Here is a 19,923-nt window from a genome sequence, read left to right on the forward strand (position 1 = left end):
GAATACTCTGATCTTGGGGGTCAGAGCCCCCACTTGAATGGAGTGAAGTTTCACCTTTCCGACAGCCGCTCCTGCTCATTATACATGGGGTGGTTGGAGGAAGCAGACTGCTGCGCTTCGACAATTTAGCATTTTTTGGGAATAACCCTTTATGCCCTGTTTTCTGTGAGAAAAACTGCAGCTGTGGCGAACTTGGGGCCACGATCAATTACGTTTCAATGTGCACCACGTAATCTCTCCCACAGTGACCACCTGTGTAAATTAGCAGGACACCACGGGAAGTCACCTAAGTGGCCGAGGTATTCTGCAATCATGAAGAAGTTTCCAAAGGGAATTTGCAGTAATCTATATACAGTTATCAGGATGCAACTGGAGCGAAACATCAGCTAATTATCGCATTTTGAGACACAACCGGGTCCAGATGTAAAATTGCACCAGCCCTTCCCCTCTCCCCATGTGCACTCACCAGTCAGAGCAGGAGTCACAGAAATCCACAGCCATCTGCAGCGGGCAATCCTGACAATGCCACCGAATACCCTGGATAGGTTCAATACCACAATTATCACACTGTAATAGAAAAGGGAGAAGAGATTGAGGATTTCACTGATCCCGAGTCACATCCTCTATTATACCCCAGAGCTGCACTCACTATTCTGCTGGTGCAGTCACTGTGTACATGCATTACATTACTGATCCTGAGTTACATCCTGTATTATACTCCAGAGCTGCACTCACTATTCTGCTGGTGCAGTCACTGTGTACACACATTACATTACTGGTCCTGAGTCACATCCTGTATTATATCCCAGAGCTGCACTCACTATTCTGCTGGTGCAGTCACTGTGTACATACATTACTGATCCTGAGTTACATCCTGTATTATACTCCAGAGCTGCACTCACTATTCTGCTGGTGCAGTCACTGTGTACATACATTACATTACTGATCCTGAGTTACATCCTATATTATACCCCAGATCTGCACTCACTATTCTGCTGGTGCAGTCACTGTGTACATACAGTTGTGGCCAAAAGTATTGACACCCCTGCAATTCTGTCAGATAATACTCAGTTTCTTCCTGAAAATGATTGCAAACACAAATTCTTTGGTATTATTATCTTCATTTAATTTGTCTTAAATGAAAAAACACAAAAGATAATGAAGCAAAAAGCAAAACATTGATCATTTCACACAAAACTCCAAAAAATGGGCCAGACAAAAGTATTGGCACCCTCAGCCTAATACTTGGTTGCACAACCTTTAGCCAAAATAACTGCGACCAACCGCTTCCGGTAACCATCAATGAGTTTCTTACAATGCTCTGCTGGAATTTTAGACCATTCTTCTTTGGCAAACTGCTCCAGGTCCCTGATATTAGAAGGGTGCCTTCTCCAAACTGCCATTTTTAGATCTCTCCACAGGTGTTCTATGGGATTCAGGTCTGGACTCATTGCTGGCCACCTTAGAAGTCTCCAGTGCTTTCTCTCAAACCATTTTCTAGTGCTTTTTGAAGTGTGTTTTGGGTCATCGTCCTGCTGGAAGACCCATGACCTCTGAGGGAGACCCAGCTTTCTCACACTGGGCCCTACATTATGCTGCAAAATTTGTTGGTAGTCTTCTGACTTCATAATGCCATGCACACGGTCAAGCAGTCTAGTGTCAGAGGCAGCAAAGCAACCCCAAAACATCAGGGAACCTCCGCCATGTTTGACTGTAGGGACCGTGTTCTTTTCTTTGAATGCCTCTTTTTTTCTCCTGTAAACTCTATGTTGATGCCTTTGCCCAGAAAGCTCTACTTTTGTCTCATCTGACCAGAGAACATTCTTCCAAAACGTTTTAGGCTTTTTCAGGTAAGTTTTGGCAAACTGCAGCCTGGCTTTTTTATGTCTCGGGGTAAGAAGTGGGGTCTTCCTGGGTCTCCTACCATACAGTCCCTTTTCATTCAGACGCCGACGGATAGTACGGGTTGACACTGTTGTACCCTCGGACTGCAGGGCAGCTTGAACTTGTTTGGATGTCAGTCGAGGTTCTTTATCCAACATCCGCACAATCTTGCGTTGAAATCTCTTGTCAATTTTTCTTTTCCGTCCACATCTAGGGAGGTTAGCCACAGTGCCATGGGCTTTACACTTCTTGATGACAATGCGCACGGTAGACACAGGAACATTCAGGTCTTTGGAGATGGACTTGTAGCCTTGAGATTGCTCATGCTTCCTCACAATTTGGTTTCTCAAGTCCTCAGACAGTTCTTTGGTCTTCTTTCTTTTCTCCATGCTCAATGTGGTGCACACAAGGACACAGGACAGAGGTTGAGTCAACTTTAATCCATGTCAACTGGCTGCAAGTGTGATTTAGTTATTGCCAACACCTGTTAGGTGCCACAGGTAAGTTACAGGTGCTGTTCATTACACAAATTAGAGAAGCATCACATGATTTTTCCAACAGTGCCAATACTTTTGTCCACCCTCTTTTTTATGTTTGGTGTGGAATTATATCCAATTTGGCTTTAGGACAATTCTTTTTGTGTTTTTTCATTTAAGACAAATTAAAAGGAGATTTTTGTGTACTCACCGTAAAATCTCTTTCTCTTAGCCTCTAATTGGGGGACACAGAACCATGGGTGTTATGCTGCTGGCTGTCCACTAGGAGGCGACACTATGCGTAATCTGAAAAATATTAACTTTGGCTCCTCCTCTGCAGTATACACCCCTGGACGGAGTCAGCCTTCTCCAGTTTTGTGCAAAAGAATTAGGAGGAACGTAACAGAAACAACATAACCATGCCTGTAAGAAGGCTACTATGTACGAGTTCAAAGAACAATATGAGAACTCAACCGTAAACAACGGCCCGTAAGGGCAACAGGGTGGGAGCTGTGTCCCCCAATTAGAGGATAAGAGAAAGATTTTACAGTGAGTACACAAAAATCTCCTTTACTCTGTCGCCTCATTGGGGGACACAGAACCATGGGACGTCCCAAAGCAGTCCCTGGGTGGGAAGCAATGGACGAATATTGTGCTAGTAGGTCCCTAAACTTGGGGCACTGCCGCCTGCAGAACCCGTCTACCCAGGCTCGCATCTGCTGAGGACTGGGTATGAACACTGTAGTGTTTCGTAAACATGTGTAGGCTAGTCCAAGTGGCCGCCTTACACACTTGTTGTGCCGAAGCCTGGTGCCGAATGGCCCAGGATGCCCCTACTGCCTGCGTAGAGTGTGCCGTGATACCGGCCGGAAGAGAAGAATTGTTAAGTCGGAAAGCCTTTTGTATGGTGGTCTTGATCCACCTGGCAAGGGTAGCTTTGGAAACCGGCAGACCCTTGCGAACTCCCTCCGGAAGAAGGAAAAGAGAATCAGACTTCCGGAAGGGTGCAGTCCTAGACACGTATATACGCAATGCCAAAACGAGTTCAAGCGTATGCAGAGCCTTCTCAACTCTATGAACCGGAACCGGGCAAAGGGATGGCAGTGAAATTTCTTCATTGAGGTGGAAGGTGGACACAACCTTCGGAAGGAAGGATGGTACTGTACGGAGAACCACCTTGTTCTGGTGAAAAGCTAGGAAAGGCCGTCTGCAGGAGAGTGCTGACAATTCAGACACCCTGCGCAGAGAGGTGATTGCCACAAGAAAAACCACTTTCTGTGACAGGATGCGGAGTGGGACTTCCTTAAGGGGTTCGAAAGGTGGTGCCTGTAATGCTGTCAGGACCAGGTTGAGATCCCACGTTTCCAGTGGGCGTCTGTAGGGGGGAACCAATCGGGAAACTCCCTGGAGAAAAGTCCTTACTTGTGGCTTGTTAGCAATACGTCTTTGGAAAAGCACTGAAAGCGCTGACACCTGGCTCTTAAGCGAGCCTAGGGATAGCCCAGTGTCCAGGCCCGATTGAAGAAAACCCAGTACCTTCGGGAGGGAATAAGGGAGTGGGACCTATCCACGGGATTCACACCAGGTAAAGAAAGCTCTCCAGGTACGATAATAAATCTTGGCGGAGGCTGGCTTTCTTGCTCTGATCATTGTTGTGATGACGTCTGGTGAGAGCCCTGCTTGGGTTAGAACCCAGGTTTCAAGGGCCACGCCGTCAAATTGAGAGCCTCCGAGTTCAGATGGTAGAACGGACCTTGTGACAGAAGGTCGTGACGGTTGGGGAGACGCCAGGGGGCGTCTGCTGTAAGGTGCACAACGTCGGTGTACCATGTACGTCTGGGCCAGTCCGGCGCGATCAGGATGGTTGGAACTTCCTCACGACTCTGGAGATCAGGGGGATGGGTGGAAAAATGTACAGAAGCTGGAACTGGGTCCAGTCCTGCACCAGGGCATCCGCTCCGAGCGACCGAGGGTCGCGTGTCCTGGCCATGAAATTGGAGACCTTGGCATTGAAATGGGATGCCAATAGGTCCACGTCCGGGGTCCCCCAGCGATGGCAGATCTGGTGAAAAATTTCCGGATGGAGAGACCACTCCCCCGCGTCCATTCCTTGTCTGCTGAGGAAGTCGGCTTCCCAGCTGTCCACACCCGGAATGTGGACCGCTGAGAGTACCGACCTTGTCTCTTCCGCCCAGTGGAGGATATGTGCCACTTCTCTCATCACCTGGGCACTGCGGGTCCCGGATTGGTGGTTCACATATGCCACCGCCGTGGCATTGTCCGACTGTATCCTTATGTGAGAGGCTGCCAGCAAGCGATGAAAGGCTCTCAGTGCCAGGAAGATGGCCCGAATTTCCAGAATATTGATGGGCAGTCATTTCCGCTGGTGACCACTTGCTTTGTGCCCTGTGATGTAGGTGCACCGCACCCCAACCTGTCAGGCTTGCATCGGTGGTCAGGACCTTCCAGTGACCTGAGAGAAAGGATTTTCCTCTTGCAAGCGAAGTTGGCTTGAGCCACCAGTGTAGGGACCTCCTGGTTGACAATGTCAACCAGAATTCCCTGTCGAGGGAGAAGGGATTCCTGTCCCAAGACTTGAGGATGGCAAGTTGAAGAGGCCTGAGGTGAAACTGGGCAAATGGTACCGCCTCCATTGCCACTGCCATCCTGCCGAGGACTCTCATGGCAAACCGGAGGGATCGAGGAGGATTGCGGAGGAGTATGCGAACTCCCAGACGAAGAGCCAGTGTCTTGTCCCTGGGTAGGAGCACCAGACCCCTGGAAGTGTTGAATAGCATCCCCAGGAAGGTCAGGGCCTGACTCGGGGTAGTCGATGACTTTTGTAGGTTGACTAACCAGCCCAGGCGACTCAGAGTGTCGATTGTGATTGAGACACTGTCCTCGCAGTCCTTGAAGGTGGAAGCCTTGATGAGAAGGTTGTCCAGGTATGGAACGACTACAATGCCTCTGGAGTGTAGAACGTCCATAGTGGCAAGCCCGAACGGGAGAGCCACGAACTGTTAGTGGTCCTGGTTGATCGCGAACCTGAGAAACCGTTGATGGCCGGAAGCAATTGGTATGTGCAGGTATGCGTCTTGAATATCTATGGAGGCAAGATAGTCTCCCTGCTCCATGGACGCAATAATGGACCGAAGGGACTCCATGCGAAAATGATGGACCCGTACATATTTGTTGAGCTGTTTTAGGTCTAGTATGGGCCGGACGCTGCCTCCTTTCTTGGGGACTACGAACAGATTGGAGTAGAACCCTTGGAAGCGTTCGTTCACAGGAACCGGTACTACGACTCCTGCTTGAAGGAGAGAGGAGACCGCTTGGTGGAAGACACAAGCCTTGTTTGGCGGTTTTGTTGGAACAGAGAGGAAGAACCGGTTCGGTGGACAGGAAGTGAACTCTATCTTGTATCCGGAAGACACTATTTCCCTGACCCACCTGTCTTCTGTAATAGACAGCCAGACTTGCTGAAAGAGTAGAAGTCGCCCGCCTACTTGTGGTGTGTCTTCCGGAGTTCGGGAGTCATGATGAAGCGAAGTTCTGAGGTTTTCCTCCCTTGGGTTTCGCTTGGCCTGCTTTCGACTGCCAGGTCCTGTCCGGCCTCTGCACCGCCCGCGGGTTGTCCCTGCGTGGAGAGCGGTTACGATTTTGTGCTGGTCGCGAGACGGACCAGCCCGAAGAACTCCGAAAGGATCGGAATCGTGTTTGGTTACGCCGTTTGAACGTGCGTCTAGGTTTCAGCTGAGGGAGGTACTCTTACCCCCAGTGGTGTTGGATATCATTGTGTCCAACTTTTCACCGAAAAGTCGTCCACTAAGGTACGGGAGATGCGTGAGGGACTTTTTTGAGGTCGCATCCGCTTTCCATTCCCGCAGCCAGAGGATATGCCGGATTGTGATGGCGTTTGCTGCTATTCCCGCTACACCTCTTGCAGAGTCCAGGGCTGCATGAAGCATGTAATCTGCTGCAACTGCTATTTGAACCGCTTGGTCCGAAAGCCCGGGATTTGAAGCTTGAAGACCCTCTTGCAATGCATTGGCCCAAGCCAGAATGGCCTTGGCCGCCCAAACTGAAGCGAACGCGGGGGCCAGGGAGGCTCCTGCCGCTTCGAAAACTGAACGGGCCATGCGTTCTACCTGCCGGTCTGCTGCGTCCCTGAGGGCTGAGCTATCTGGCAGTGCGAGTAGGGTCTGTGCTGCTAGCCTAGAGACTTGGGGGTCCACTTCGGGTGGGTCTGTCCACCCCTTGGTGTCCTTCTCTGGGAAGGGGTACCTTGCTTCCAAATATTTGCAATTGGCAAATTTCTTCTCAGGCTGCGAGAACTGCTTAGTATCCGGGTGATTAGGAAAGACCTTAGGTGGAGACAGGAGACTTTCAAAGCAAATTTTGTGTTCTGGGGCTTCTGGGGTTGGATCAGAAAATTCCAGCACCCGGTGGATAGAAGAGACTATGTCCTTAGCTAGCACTGTAGTGCTAGGGGGACAAGGTACCGCAAACCTCTCCGTTTCGTTGTCCAAGTCGGAATCACAGATGCCTTCCGAATCCTGCGTGTCACTAAGGAGTTCCCTGGTGGACAAAGTGGAGTGGAGGTCTGCTACGATCGGAGATCGCTGTGGGGATCTGCGTTGTCTGTCTCTGGTAGGGGACGGTCTAGGCAACCTGGAATCACGGTGTCTCTCCTTGGAGGGAGATGACCGTGTGCTATGGGATGACGCAGATGACCGTGACCTGCGGGTTCGCTTACGTCTGAGTGTCGGAAACGGCATGTTCCCGAGACAAGCTATCCTTTTGCTGGGTAACGTTCATAGCCGAGACATGACCCTGCAGAGCCAGCAGCTGTGTGGAGGTTAGATTATCTATGGACTGTGTCATAGACTGCGACATCTGAGCAGCCCATTCCGGCGCGGTAGCCGACGCTGAAGCATTGGTAGGGACTCACTGGGTTTCTGACCCAGTGTTTTGGATGCAGTCCCTGCAGTGCGGGTATGTGCTACCACTGGGGAGAGTGGTTTTGCAAGCTGTGCAGAATGCATAAAAACAGTCCTGCCTGGTTCTCTCTCTCGAGCCCGGCATAGTGCACAGAGGCTGGCTATCAGGGATCCTACAGGGGTGGCTGCGCAGAGGAGCCTATAGGAGAGCCTTATAGGTGATATGGATTCACAGCTGAGTAAAGAGAACCCAGCTGTGATCTTACCCCACCAGTGTGCCCCTAGGTCCAGCGCCGACAAATCAGTCCTGTGCCCCCCGGAGACTGCGGACGTTGCTGTGGGCGTCCTGTCAGAGATGGCTTGCAGCAAAGATGGCCACCGGGACGCTGAGGAGGAGAAGAAGGGGATGGAGAGCTGAAAAGGGCGCGCAGGGCTATGTAAAAACGCACCCTTTCTGCCTCGATCCGCCCCTTCTATGACACTATAGAGTGTCATGATCGTCATCCAGGGGCGGGCCGAGGGGCGGGGAGAAGGCGGCGGCTTCAGCTAGGCTGAAGCCGCGGTCTAAATTAGAAGCCTGATGCCCAGGAGAGCTCCAGGCCGGCGCGGATGTCCGGGAGGGGGTCGGATCTGAACCAGACCGACCCGGATTGAGAGACAGTAGCGGTGGGGCCAGCAGCGATAGCGGTGTCCGTATGGGGGGTGCCCCTGAGGCGCTATGGAGCCGGTGCTGCCACAGAGACAGGGGCGCAGGGAGCCCTGTCTCTGTATGTGCCATGTCTGTCTGCACTCTTCCCCGGCCCCAACAGGAGCCCGCAGCGAGGTTGGGGTCCCCGACTGTTTAAGCTGCAGAATGCTGCCTTATATTGACCGTACCTGTGGCGTCTCAACTTAATGCCCCCAGAGGGGGATTGATTAAGGAGGGTGCGTCTGTCACCATCAGGGGTCTTCATCCTCGCCTCGACCCCAGACCCCAAAGAGGTTGGGGGAAGGAGGGGGATCTCGACTTCGAACCAGTACCCGAATGACTGGGGAAGGAGCGACATGGGGAATAGACACCTCAACTTCAACCGGGCACCCTATAATAGGGGCCGAGGAAGGAGCCATGCCGGGGGTCTCGCAGGAGACCCACTTTTCTTCATCTGTAATCCGTCAGGAAAAAAACGGAAGAAAAAAAATAAAAAATCTTTAGGTGTGCCTCCTATGCGACACTAAGCAAAAACTGGAGAAGGCTGACGCCGTCCAGGGATGTATACTGCAGAGGAGGAGCCAAAGTTAATCTTTTTCAGATTATGCATAGTGTCGCCTCCTAGTGGACAGCAGCATAACACCCTTGGTTCTGTGTCCCCCAATGAGGCCACAGAGTAATGAAGATAATAATACCAAAGTATTTGTGTTTGCAATAATTTTCAGGAAGAAACTGAGTATTATCTGACAAAATTGCAGGGGTGTCAATACTTTTGGCCACAACTGTATATTACATTACTGATCCTGAGTTACATCCTGTATTATACTCCAGAGCTGCACTCACTATTCTGCTGGAGCAGTCACTGTGTATATAAATTACATTACTGATCCTGAGTTACATCCTGTATTATACTCCAGAGCTGCACTCACTATTCTGCTGGTGCACTCACTGTGTACATACATTACTGATCCTGAGTTACCTCCTGTATTATACTCCAGCGCTGCACTCACTATTCTGCTGGTGCACTCACTGTGTGCATACATTACTGATCCTGAGTTACATCCTGTATTATACTCCAGAGCTGCACTCACTATTCTGCTGGAGCAGTCACTGTGTATATAAATTACATTACTGATCCTGAGTTACATCCTGTATTATACTCCAGAGCTGCACTCACTATTCTGCTGGTGCAGTCACTGTATACATATATTACATTACTGATCCTGAGTTACATGCTGTATTATACTCCAGAGCTGCATTACTATTCTGCTGGTGCAGTCACTGTGTACATACATTACTGATCCTGAGTTACATCCTGTATTATACCCCAGAGCTGCACTCACTATTCTGCTGGTGCAGTCACTGTATACATATATTACATTACTGATCCTGAGTTACATCCTGTATTATACTCCAGAGCTGCACTCACTACTCTGCTGGTGCAGTCACTGTGTACATATATTACATTACTGATCCTGAGTTACATCCTGTATTATACCCCAGAGCTGCACTCACTATTCTGCTGGTGCAGTCACTGTATACATATATTACATTACTGATCCTGAGTTACCTCCTGTATTATACTCCAGAGCTGCACTCACTATTCTGCTGGTGCAGTCACTGTGTACATACCGTACAATACATTACTGATCCTAAGTTACATCCTGTATTATACCCCAGAGCTGCACTCACTATTCTGCTGGTGCAGTCACTGTGTACATATATTACATTACTGATCCGGAGTTACATCCTGTATTATACTCCAGAGCTTCACTCACTATTCTGCTGGTGCAGTCACTGTGTACATACCGTACAATACATTACTGATCCTAAGTTACATCCTGTATTATACCCCAGAGCTGCACTCACTATTCTGCTGGTGCAGTCACTGTGTACATATATTACATTACTGATCCTGAGTTACATCCTGTATTATACTCCAGAGCTGCACTCACTACTCTGCTGGTGCAGTCACTGTGTACATATATTACATTACTGATCCTGAGTTACATCCTGTATTATACCCTAGAGCTGCACTCACTATTCTGCTGGTGCAGTCACTGTATACATATATTACATTACTGATCCTGAGTTACCTCCTGTATTATACTCCAGAGCTGCACTCACTATTCTGCTGGTGCAGTCACTGTGTACATATATTACATTACTGATCCTGAGTTACATCCTGTATTATACTCCAGAGCTTCACTCACTATTCTGCTGGTGCAGTCACTGTGTACATACATTACATTACTGATCCTGAGTTACATCCTGTATTATACTCCAGAGCTTCACTCACTATTCTGCTGGTGCAGTCACTGTGTACATACCGTACAATACATTACTGATCCTGAGTTACATCCTGTATTATACCCCAGAGCTGCACTCACTATTCTGCTGGTGCAGTCACTGTGTACATACATTACATTACTGATCCTGAGTTACATCCTGTATTATACCCCAGAGCTGCACTCACTATTCTGCTGTCGGCACTGAGGCTCGCGTGGCATCATGCCATATGAGCCCTGCAGCCAATCAGCAGTAACTTATGGGCTGCAGCAGTCACTTCCCCGGACATCCGTGGTACCACTCATCTAAAGGAAATGAGCGCAGAAGCTCAAAGTGACCGCTGATTGGCTGCAGGTGCACACGGCGTAATATCACGCAAGCCTCAGGAGCCCGGCATCACTGACACGAGGATTGTGTGACGACTGCGGCCCGGGGATCGACTATTGGACGGCTCTCACCTTGAAGCCGAGGTGCTGCACGAAGCCGCTCTCCGCCTCCATCTCTTGAAGTCTTTGCTTCTTTAATCTCTTAAGTTCAAGTAGTTCTTTATATTCCGCGAGTCCCCGGTAAGTGGTGGGAATAGATTCTTCATCCTGAGAAAGAGAAGAACAAAGTCACCGAACTGAAAGTGTTGTCTCCAGGTGCCAGGAACTATAACTCCCAGCATGCTCCAATAACTCCATAATGCTGGGAGTTGTAGGTCGGTGCAGTCTCAGGACAGGGAAAAGGTTCATTACCGAGATGTCATCGTCCTCGGCCGCATCGAGGTTGTGAAAGCTGGAGTGGTCGTCCTCTTCCATAAACACCGGAGGCTCGTGGGAAGTCATGAAGGTGGAGGGTTTAAACAGATGCTTGTTGAGAACGTGCTGCCGTTTGCTTGATGCCTGGTAGAACACAAGGAATCATGAGGAGGCCAATGGGAGTAGTAGTCCCAGGTGTTATTCAACGTATCAAAGCATCAAATACACATCTCCAAAATGACTTAAAAAACGGGGAAACAACAAAAATAATGACAAGGGCAAGATGCCAGCATCCAGCTGAAAAGGACAGTGGCGCTACGCTGGCATCCAGCTGAAAAGGACAATGGCGCTACGCTGGCATCCAGCTGAAAAGGACAGTGGCGCTACGCTGGCATCCAGCTGAAAAGGACAGTGGCGCTACGCTGGCATCCAGCTGAAAAGGACAGTGGCGCTACGCTGGCATCCAGCTGAAAAGGACAGTGGCGCTACGCTGGCATCCAGCTGAAAAGGACAGTGGCGCTACGCTGGCATCCAGCTGAAAAGGACAGTGGCGCTACGCTGGCATCCAGCTGAAAAGGACAGTGGCGCTACGCTGGCATCCAGCTGAAAAGGACAGTGGCGCTACGCTGGCATCCAGCTGAAAAGCACAGTGGCGCTACGCTGGCATCCAGCTGAAAAGCACAGTGGCGCTACGCTGGCATCCAGCTGAAAAGGACAGTGGCGCTACGCTGGCATCCAGCTGAAAAGGACAGTGGCGCTACGCTGGCATCCAGCTGAAAAGGACAGTGGCGCTACGCTGGCATCCAGATGAAAAGGACAGTGGCGCTACGCTGGCATCCAGCTGAAAAGGGACAGTGGCGCTACGCTGGCATCCAGCTGAAAAGGACAGTAGCGCTATGCTGGCATAGTAGCGCTATACTGGCATCCAGCTGAAAAGGACAGTAGCGCTATGCTGGCATCCAGCTGAAAAGGACAGTACTGCTACGCTGGCATCCAGCTGACAAGGACAGTGGCGCTATGCTGACATCCAGCTGAAAAGGACAGTAGCGCTACGCTGGCATACAGCTGAAAAAGGACAGTAGCGCTACGCTGGCATCCAGCTGAAAAGGGACAGTGGCGCTACGCTGGCATCCAGCTGAAAAGGACAGTAGCGCTATGCTGGCATCCAGCTGAAAAGGACAGTAGCGCTATGCTGGCATAGTAGCGCTATGCTGGCATCCAGCTGAAAAGGACAGTAGCGCTATGCTGGCATAGTAGCGCTATACTGGCATCCAGCTGAAAAGGACAGTAGCGCTACGCTGGCATACAGCTGAAAAAGGACAGTAGCGCTACGCTGGCATCCAGCTGAAAAGGGACAGTGGCGCTACGCTGGCATCCAGCTGAAAAGGGACAGTGGCGCTACGCTGGCATCCAGCTGAAAAGGACAGTAGCGCTATGCTGGCATAGTAGCGCTATGCTGGCATCCAGCTGAAAAGGACAGTAGCGCTATGCTGGCATAGTAGCGCTATACTGGCATCCAGCTGAAAAGGACAGTAGCGCTATGCTGGCATCCAGCTGAAAAGGACAGTAGCGCTATGCTGGCATAGTAGCGCTACGCTGGCATCCAGCTGAAAAGGACAGTAGCGCTATGCTGGCATAGTAGCGCTATACTGGCATCCAGCTGAAAAGGACAGTAGCGCTATGCTGGCATCCAGCTGAAAAGGACAGTACTGCTACGCTGGCATCCAGCTGACAAGGACAGTGGCGCTATGCTGACATCCAGCTGAAAAGGACAGTAGCGCTACGCTGGCATACAGCTGAAAAAGGACAGTAGCGCTACGCTGGCATCCAGCTGAAAAGGGACAGTGGCGCTACGCTGGCATCCAGCTGAAAAGGACAGTAGCGCTATGCTGGCATAGTAGCGCTATGCTGGCATCCAGCTGAAAAGGACAGTAGCGCTATGCTGGCATCCAGCTGAAAAGGACAGTACTGCTACGCTGGCATCCAGCTGAAAAGGACAGTGGCGCTATGCTGACATCCAGCTGAAAAGGACAGTAGCGCTACGCTGGCATACAGCTGAAAAAGGACAGTGGCGCTACGCTGGCATCCAGCTGAAAAGGGCAGTAGCGCTACGCTGGCACCCAGCTGAAAAGGGCAGTAGCGCTACGCTGGCACCCAGCTGAAAAGGACAGTAGCGCTATGCTGGCATCCAGCTGAAAAGGACAGTAGTGCTACGCTGGCATCCAGCTGAAAATGACAGTGGCGCTATGCTGACATCCAGCTGAAAAGGACATTGGCGCTACGCTGGCATCCAGCTGAAAAGGACAGTAGCGCTACGCTGGCATCCAGCTGAAAAGGACAGTAGCGCTATGCTGGCATCCAGCTGAAAAAGACAGTAGCGCTATGCTGGCATCCAGCTGAAAAGGACAGTATTGCTACGCTGGCATCCAGCTGAAAAGGACAGTATTGCTACGCTGGCATCCAGGTGGTCTCGATACTTTACGTCTCCACCATGTCCTGTCCAGCTGGATGCCAGGCTTTATATATTGTCCTGTATATGAGCGACATTCCCCAAAGTGTAACACAAAACCAGTCCCCTCAGAATACACGCCTGCATGCAGCTCCGGCTGTAACGGCTGCTCTCACCTTCTTAGAATACATGTAAAGGTTCGGGGTCCGTCCTGGCACCGGGATTCCGGCTTTGGTCAATTTTATAAAATACTTCTGCACTCGGCTGGCGACCTGTGAACGCAGGAAAACATTGGAGGACAAATCAGATCAAATCAGACGTCGCATGCGCAAAGCTGCGAAAAATACCATAAAACAAGAAGTTACACGGAAATGTTCAGTTCTCCAGAAGCCGCCAGACACGGAGCAAGAAAAAGAAAAGTCATTGGAGTAAAAGGCGCCAATTCCTCCACTTACCGTCCTGAGCTTCGGATTTGTGGCAAAATTTGTAACAATTTCTGTAGTAAAGTTTAACAATTGTGAAAACAAAGTTTCGCCGGCGCCGTCTGCACGGAGACCACACACGCGGCAGAAACAAGAAGTGTTGGAGAAATCGGACGCTTTGCGGCTTCATCCGTTTATGACATAAATTGGTGCAATTTGCTTTATACTCGCGAGTCGTCATATGTGAGAGTTAGCGGCTCCCGATCTCCGTGTCCGATGGTCTGACCTCGGGACATCCTGAGGATGAAGGTGCGGCGCCCCCTTCAGAGCAGCGCTCCAGCCTCCGGATACTCTTCATCCTCAGGATCAGTCGCTCCCCGCTGATGACGCATCTTTTATAAAGTCGTCATACCCCTTTATATCCCGGCACCGGGGCCATGATGTAGATCGGACCCCCGTCAAGTACTCACCTGCTTGGCCGTGCGGTTTCCTAACTCATCCGCAATCTTCTGCCACCTCTTTGACTCGATCTCTTCTGGTGGAAACTTTAGGAGAAGCTGCTCCAGTTTTTTCTAAATGAGCAAAATGTGAGTAAATGAGTCGTCCTGTGGAGATCAGCCTCGTGCCCCCCGCTGCTTAGGAAAACCACGATGTGGACCCCCTCGAGCTTGGACAAGACCCACAGTGATTGGGCCAAAAATAAATATAAACCCGCCCTGTAATAAAAACCTGGCATTTCTATGCAGGTCTGTGTTATGCTCCAGAGCTGCAATCACAATTCTGCAGATTTCACAGTGGAGATCTCCCAGGATTCCACACATGTGCTATGAGGGTCTCCCATCCCCCCACGTTACCTGCTCCTCTATAGTCCACAGCTGATTAAAGGTCCCGGGTTTGGAGTCCATGCACAACCGACCTCTTATCTGAAAAGAACAGAACGGTAAGGGGTTAACAGGCTGCCAAATCATTCCAATTTGTAGAGACCCCGTTATGGGGTCAGGATGAGGCTGGGACCCTCACCACCACGCTGGTGCCGCAGATGAGCGCTGGACCGTGCTATGGAGGATTCGCTGGAATACAAGGACGGCCGTACACCTGAATGACAACTGAATTTTCCTCTACAAAATCAGTCGGGGGGGGAGGGGGGATCTCAGGAGCAGACCCCCAAATGTAATAGTTACTTCGTACAGGCGCCTGGGCAGTTATCAGAAGACGTAATGCCAACTGTCCTGCTAATCTACGGCGATGGCAGTGAGCGGATCAGGACTGTCCCTTTAAGAGCTGGTCTGTGATGGGAACATAGTGGTAAAAGTGCGGCAGACCTGAGCCTGCTCTGCTGACATCTAGTGGCCAATCTGCAGAACTACAGCATCTCCCAACACCAGTATATCGCAGATACTAAATAGGCGAAACAGGACACAATATTATTTTACACTCTGAGAAGCCCATCTACAAATATTCTGCCCAAAACCTCCCCCCTATAAACCTCATCACTACGTCCGCCTCACGTGCTTACATCGCCCCCGCTCACCTGGACGCTGCTGGCAGAGCTCTCCTGACTGTCGCTCTGGGGCAGCACAGAGTACGATGAGGATTCTCCATCCTGGTCGCTCGCTCGCTGAGGACTGGTGTGTAACCCGACTGTAACAACAAACGTCGGCTCGTCAGGGGAAAAAGATTTTTCCTTTCTGTACTTGTTTTTCTACCTAACTGCGGTGGAAGAGATACAAAGCGCTCCGCCATGGATTCCTGGGAGCCGCTATTCCTACAATGACCTGGAAACATCCGCAAGTCCCAGCGATTGTGCGGCACCAAAATGGTGGAATTTGGTTTTATATACAGTGGGGGAAAAAAAGTATTTAGTCCTCCACCAATTGTGCAAGTTCTCCCACTTGCAGAGGAGAGCGGCCTGTAATGGACATAATAGGTCGACCACAACTATGAGAGTCACAATGACAGTACAGCGGTGGAACGGGGACAGGTGAATATGGCTCACCCTCCCGGGGTCTGCATATCCGGCTCTGCTACATCTCAGTCCCGGCGTCTGCATCTCCCTTCCTGTCGTCTTCCTGTGCTGGTCACGTGGTACCTCTCATTAAAGTCATGAATATGCTCTCCACCCCTATGGGAGTGGAGACATGTCCATATTCATGACTTTAATGAGCGGTACCGTGTGACCAGCACAGGAAGGGAGATGCAGACGCTGGGACTGAGATGTAGCAGAGCCGGATATGCAGACGCCAGGAGGGTGAGTATCATGTCTCCTGCTCCCCCTCCGGCTTTCTGGTGTATGACTCGTGTATAAGCCGAGAGGGTCTTTTTCAGCCCAAAAAAGGGGTTGAAAAACTCGGCTTATACACGAGTATATACAGTATTTGGTCACCTAAAACATGCCAGATTTCTGTCTCTCACAGACCTGTAACTTCTTCTTTAAGAGGCTCCTCTGTCCTCCACTCATTACCTGTAGTAATGGCGCCTGTTAGAACTTATCAGTATAAGAGACTCCTGTCCACAACCTCAAACCATCACACTCCAAACTCCACTATGGTGAAGACCAAAGAGCTGTTGAAGGACACCAGAAACAAAATTGTCGCCCTGCACCAGGCTGGGAAAACAATCTGCAATAGGCAAGCAGCTTGGTGTGATGAAATCAACTGTGGGAGCAATAATAAGAAAATGTAAGACATACAAGACCACTGATAATCTCCCTCCATCTGGGGCTCTACGCAAGATCTCACTCCGCGGGGTCAAAATGATCACGAGAACGGTGAGAAAAAATCCCAGAACCACACACTAGTGAATGACCTGCATAGAGCTGGGACCACCGTAACAAAGGCTACCATCAGTAACACACTACACCGCCAGGGACTCAGATCCTGCAGTGTCAGACGTGTCCCCCTGCTTAAGCCAGTACATGTCCGGGCCCTTCTCAAGTTTTCTAGAGAGCATTGGGATTATCCAGAAGAGTATTGGGAGAATGTCATATGGTCTGATGAAACCAAAGTAGAACTGTTTGGTAGAAACAAATCTCGTCATGTTTGGAGGAGACAGAATGCTGAATTGCATCCAAAGAATGCTATACCTACTGTGAAGCATGGGGATGGCAGCATCATGCTTTGGGGCTATTTCTCTGAAAAGGGACCAGGACGACTGATCCATGTACATGAAGGAATGAATGAGGCCATGTATTGCGAGACTATTTTGAGTGCAAACCTCCTTCCATCAGAAAGGGCATTGAAGATGAAATATGGATGGGTCTTTCAGCATGAAAATGATCCCAAGCACACCACCAGGGCAACGAAGGAGTGGCTTCGTAAGAAGCATATGACGTTCCTGGAGTGGTCTAGCCAGTCTCCAGATCTCAACCCCATAAAAAACCTTTGGAGGGATTTGAAAGACTGTGTTGCCCAGTGACAGGCCCAAAACATCACTGCTCTAGAGGAGATCTGCATGGATGAATGGGCCAACATACCACCCACAGTGTGCGCCAACCTTGTGAAGACTTACAGAAAACGTTTGACCTCCGTCATTGCCAACAAAGGAAATAACAAAATATTGAGATGAACTTTTGCTAATGACCAAATACTTATTTTCCACCATAATTTGCCAAATAAATCTTACCAGATCAGACAAGGGGATTTTCTGGATTTGTTTTCTCATTGTGACTCTCATAGTTGTGGTCGACCTATGATGTCAATTACAGGCCGCTCTCATCTTTATAAGTGGGAGAACTTGCACAATTGGTGGAGACTAAATACTTTTTTTCCCCACTGCATAATTATTTATTAGACTTAAGTGATAAATGAAATAAAATCCTTTGGTTGACGTCGCTGTTTTTTCCACTATGCGACTGTTTTCCCCATCGATGGCGCTGTGCGAGCATTATTTTTTTGTGCGAGCGTTGGATGTTTATTGCATTTTTGGGGACGTGTCGCGATTCCACCTCCGGTCGCTGTAGTGACGGGTAGATGTCGGCTGTACAGCGGTTCCTGAGCTCCATGCAGATAGCAGGTCATTAAGGAGTTAATGCAGCGACTGCCATTGGGCTCAGGGGAGCGGCTAGGTGAGCGATTTCCTGGTACCATCCATCCTAACTCCGGGGGACACTGACCTTTATCAAAGATGAGCTTCACCCTCCGCGAGTTCCTCTTCCTGTTCCTGAACTCCCGCTCGAAGTTTCCCAGCGTCGTCGTGTACTGGTCCCAGGAGATCTCTGGTAACTGGACGATCCTTTGGGGCCGCGGGATCCCAATGTCCACCTGGAGACAAGGAGGATTCATTATTAAGGGGTCATTATCAGGGGTCCTAGAGATCTGGTTCTTATCTCACAGGGGTACAATCACTTTTCCGCACCATCAGTCATGATAATGGGGGTCTGGAGTCTTCCTTTTAAAGGACGGTGGTCACATCTGTGCCCTGCGACGCCATGGTCTATGGGCTCATGGACATAAGAGTCCAGCTCTCAGCCGTCTCCTCCAGACCCATGTACAAATACCACCGTGACTGCGAGTGGCCCGAACCCCCGAGGCTGCCAGTGGCCCCAACCCCCCTGAGGCTGCCAGTGGCCCCAACCCCCCAGAGGCTGCCAGTGGCCCCAACCCCCCAGAGGCTGCCAGTGGCCCCAACCCCCCAGAGGCTGCCAGTGGCCCCAACCCCCCAGAGGCTGCCAGTGGCCCCAACCCCCCAGAGGCTGCCAGTGTCCCCAACCCCCCAGAGGCTGCCAGTGGCCCCAACCCCCCAGAGGCTGCCAGTGTCCCCAACCCCCCAGAGGCTGCCAGTGGCCCCAACCCCCCAGAGGCTGCCAGTGGCCCCAACCCCCCTGAGGCTGCCAGTGGCCCCAACCCCCCTGAGGCTGCCAGTGGTCCCAACCCCCCTGAGACTGCCAGTGGTCGGACCCTGCTTTCTTGAACACTGGGGGTTCTGCAGTGACCGGACTCTCATCCTCTCCTCTGTGGAGTCTTAATGCTTCCATCTTTATCTACACATATCCCAGCAGTGTTGTCATGGGGACGTCACGTGGATCATCACCACTGCCCGCCGCTCATAATGGAAAGCATGGTCGGGTTGATAGTCAAAAGGACAATAGATCTTTGTCTCCAGCAGCTGTGACACTACATCTCCCAGCATGCCCACACACGGATCAGTAGAATGGGAGTTGTAGTCTTACCACCGTGGAGAACACACGGTGACGAGTTTCATAATAAATTCTCAGGTCTCATCAGCCGTCAGATCACACAGACGGCAGCATCGCCGGCTGGTATCCATGCATGCTCATCACCACGGAAATATCAATTACCATAGCAACCAGAAAATAAATGGAACGTGCGGCTCAACCTATAGCTCTTAAAGGGGTTGTCTCCAATTACAAGTCATCAGGGGAGAAGGTAAAAAAACAAAAAACAAACCTGCATACAACAGCACAAAGTGCAGAAGACGGGCAGAGTTGTCATGGGGTCCAAGTGGATGCAAACCTACTTGCATTACTAACAAGAAATATGGGGACCGGGGCGATTGTTATAAAACCATGGGATCGCATTATCGTCTCCCACAAATATGGGAATCTGTGCCCAAACCCGACCTGCAAGAAAACTGCACCGCGCCACAGCCCCTCAGTAGTGCGGCCCCGGTCACGCGCCTCCCCCCACCCCTCAGTAGTGCGGCCCCGGTCACGCGCCCCCCTCAGTAGTGCGGCCCCGGTCACGCGACCCCCCCTCAGTAGTGCGGCCCCGGTCACGCGACCCCCCCCCCCCTCAGCAGTGCGGCCCCGGTCACGCGACCCCCCCTTAGCAGTGCGGCCCCGGTCACGGGACCCCCCCTCAGCAGTGCGGCCCCGGTCACGCCCCCCCCCCCCCCTCAGTAGTGCGGCCCCGGTCGTATGCCCCCGATCACGCGCCCCCTCAGTAGTGCGGCCCCAATCATGCGCCCCCTCAGTAAACATTGCGCCCTGAAGTTTCGGGCATTTGGGGGGATGCAGCACTGAGCTCGCAGTGTTCCCAGCAGCGTTGCTCCACTTAACCTCGCAGGCGCCAGCATTT

At 50.9% G+C, this 19,923-nt stretch overlaps 1 protein-coding gene across 5 annotated transcripts in view; it reads right to left on the reverse strand.

The window, feature by feature from the left end:
* ZZZ3 (zinc finger ZZ-type containing 3) overlaps nt 1-19,923 on the reverse strand; it is a 66,034-nt gene that overhangs the window by 2,210 nt on the left and 43,901 nt on the right. For all 5 annotated transcript variants that reach the window (XM_073544825.1, XM_073544827.1, XM_073544826.1 and 2 more), the window contains exons 4-11: nt 18,000-18,147; nt 15,420-15,529; nt 14,743-14,811; nt 14,359-14,460; nt 13,643-13,738; nt 11,015-11,161; nt 10,736-10,870; nt 467-567 (exon numbers count right to left, since the gene is read on the reverse strand). In XM_073544825.1, the coding sequence (XP_073400926.1) occupies nt 467-567; nt 10,736-10,870; nt 11,015-11,161; nt 13,643-13,738; nt 14,359-14,460; nt 14,743-14,811; nt 15,420-15,529; nt 18,000-18,147 (908 nt within the window). The remainder of the gene's footprint in view (nt 1-466; nt 568-10,735; nt 10,871-11,014; nt 11,162-13,642; nt 13,739-14,358; nt 14,461-14,742; nt 14,812-15,419; nt 15,530-17,999; nt 18,148-19,923) is intronic.

The sequence above is a fragment of the Dendrobates tinctorius genome, unplaced genomic scaffold (genome assembly GCF_039654945.1).
Source record: "Dendrobates tinctorius isolate UK_male_01 unplaced genomic scaffold, ASM3965494v1 ptg000138l, whole genome shotgun sequence".
Taxonomy (NCBI): Eukaryota; Metazoa; Chordata; class Amphibia; order Anura; family Dendrobatidae; genus Dendrobates; species Dendrobates tinctorius.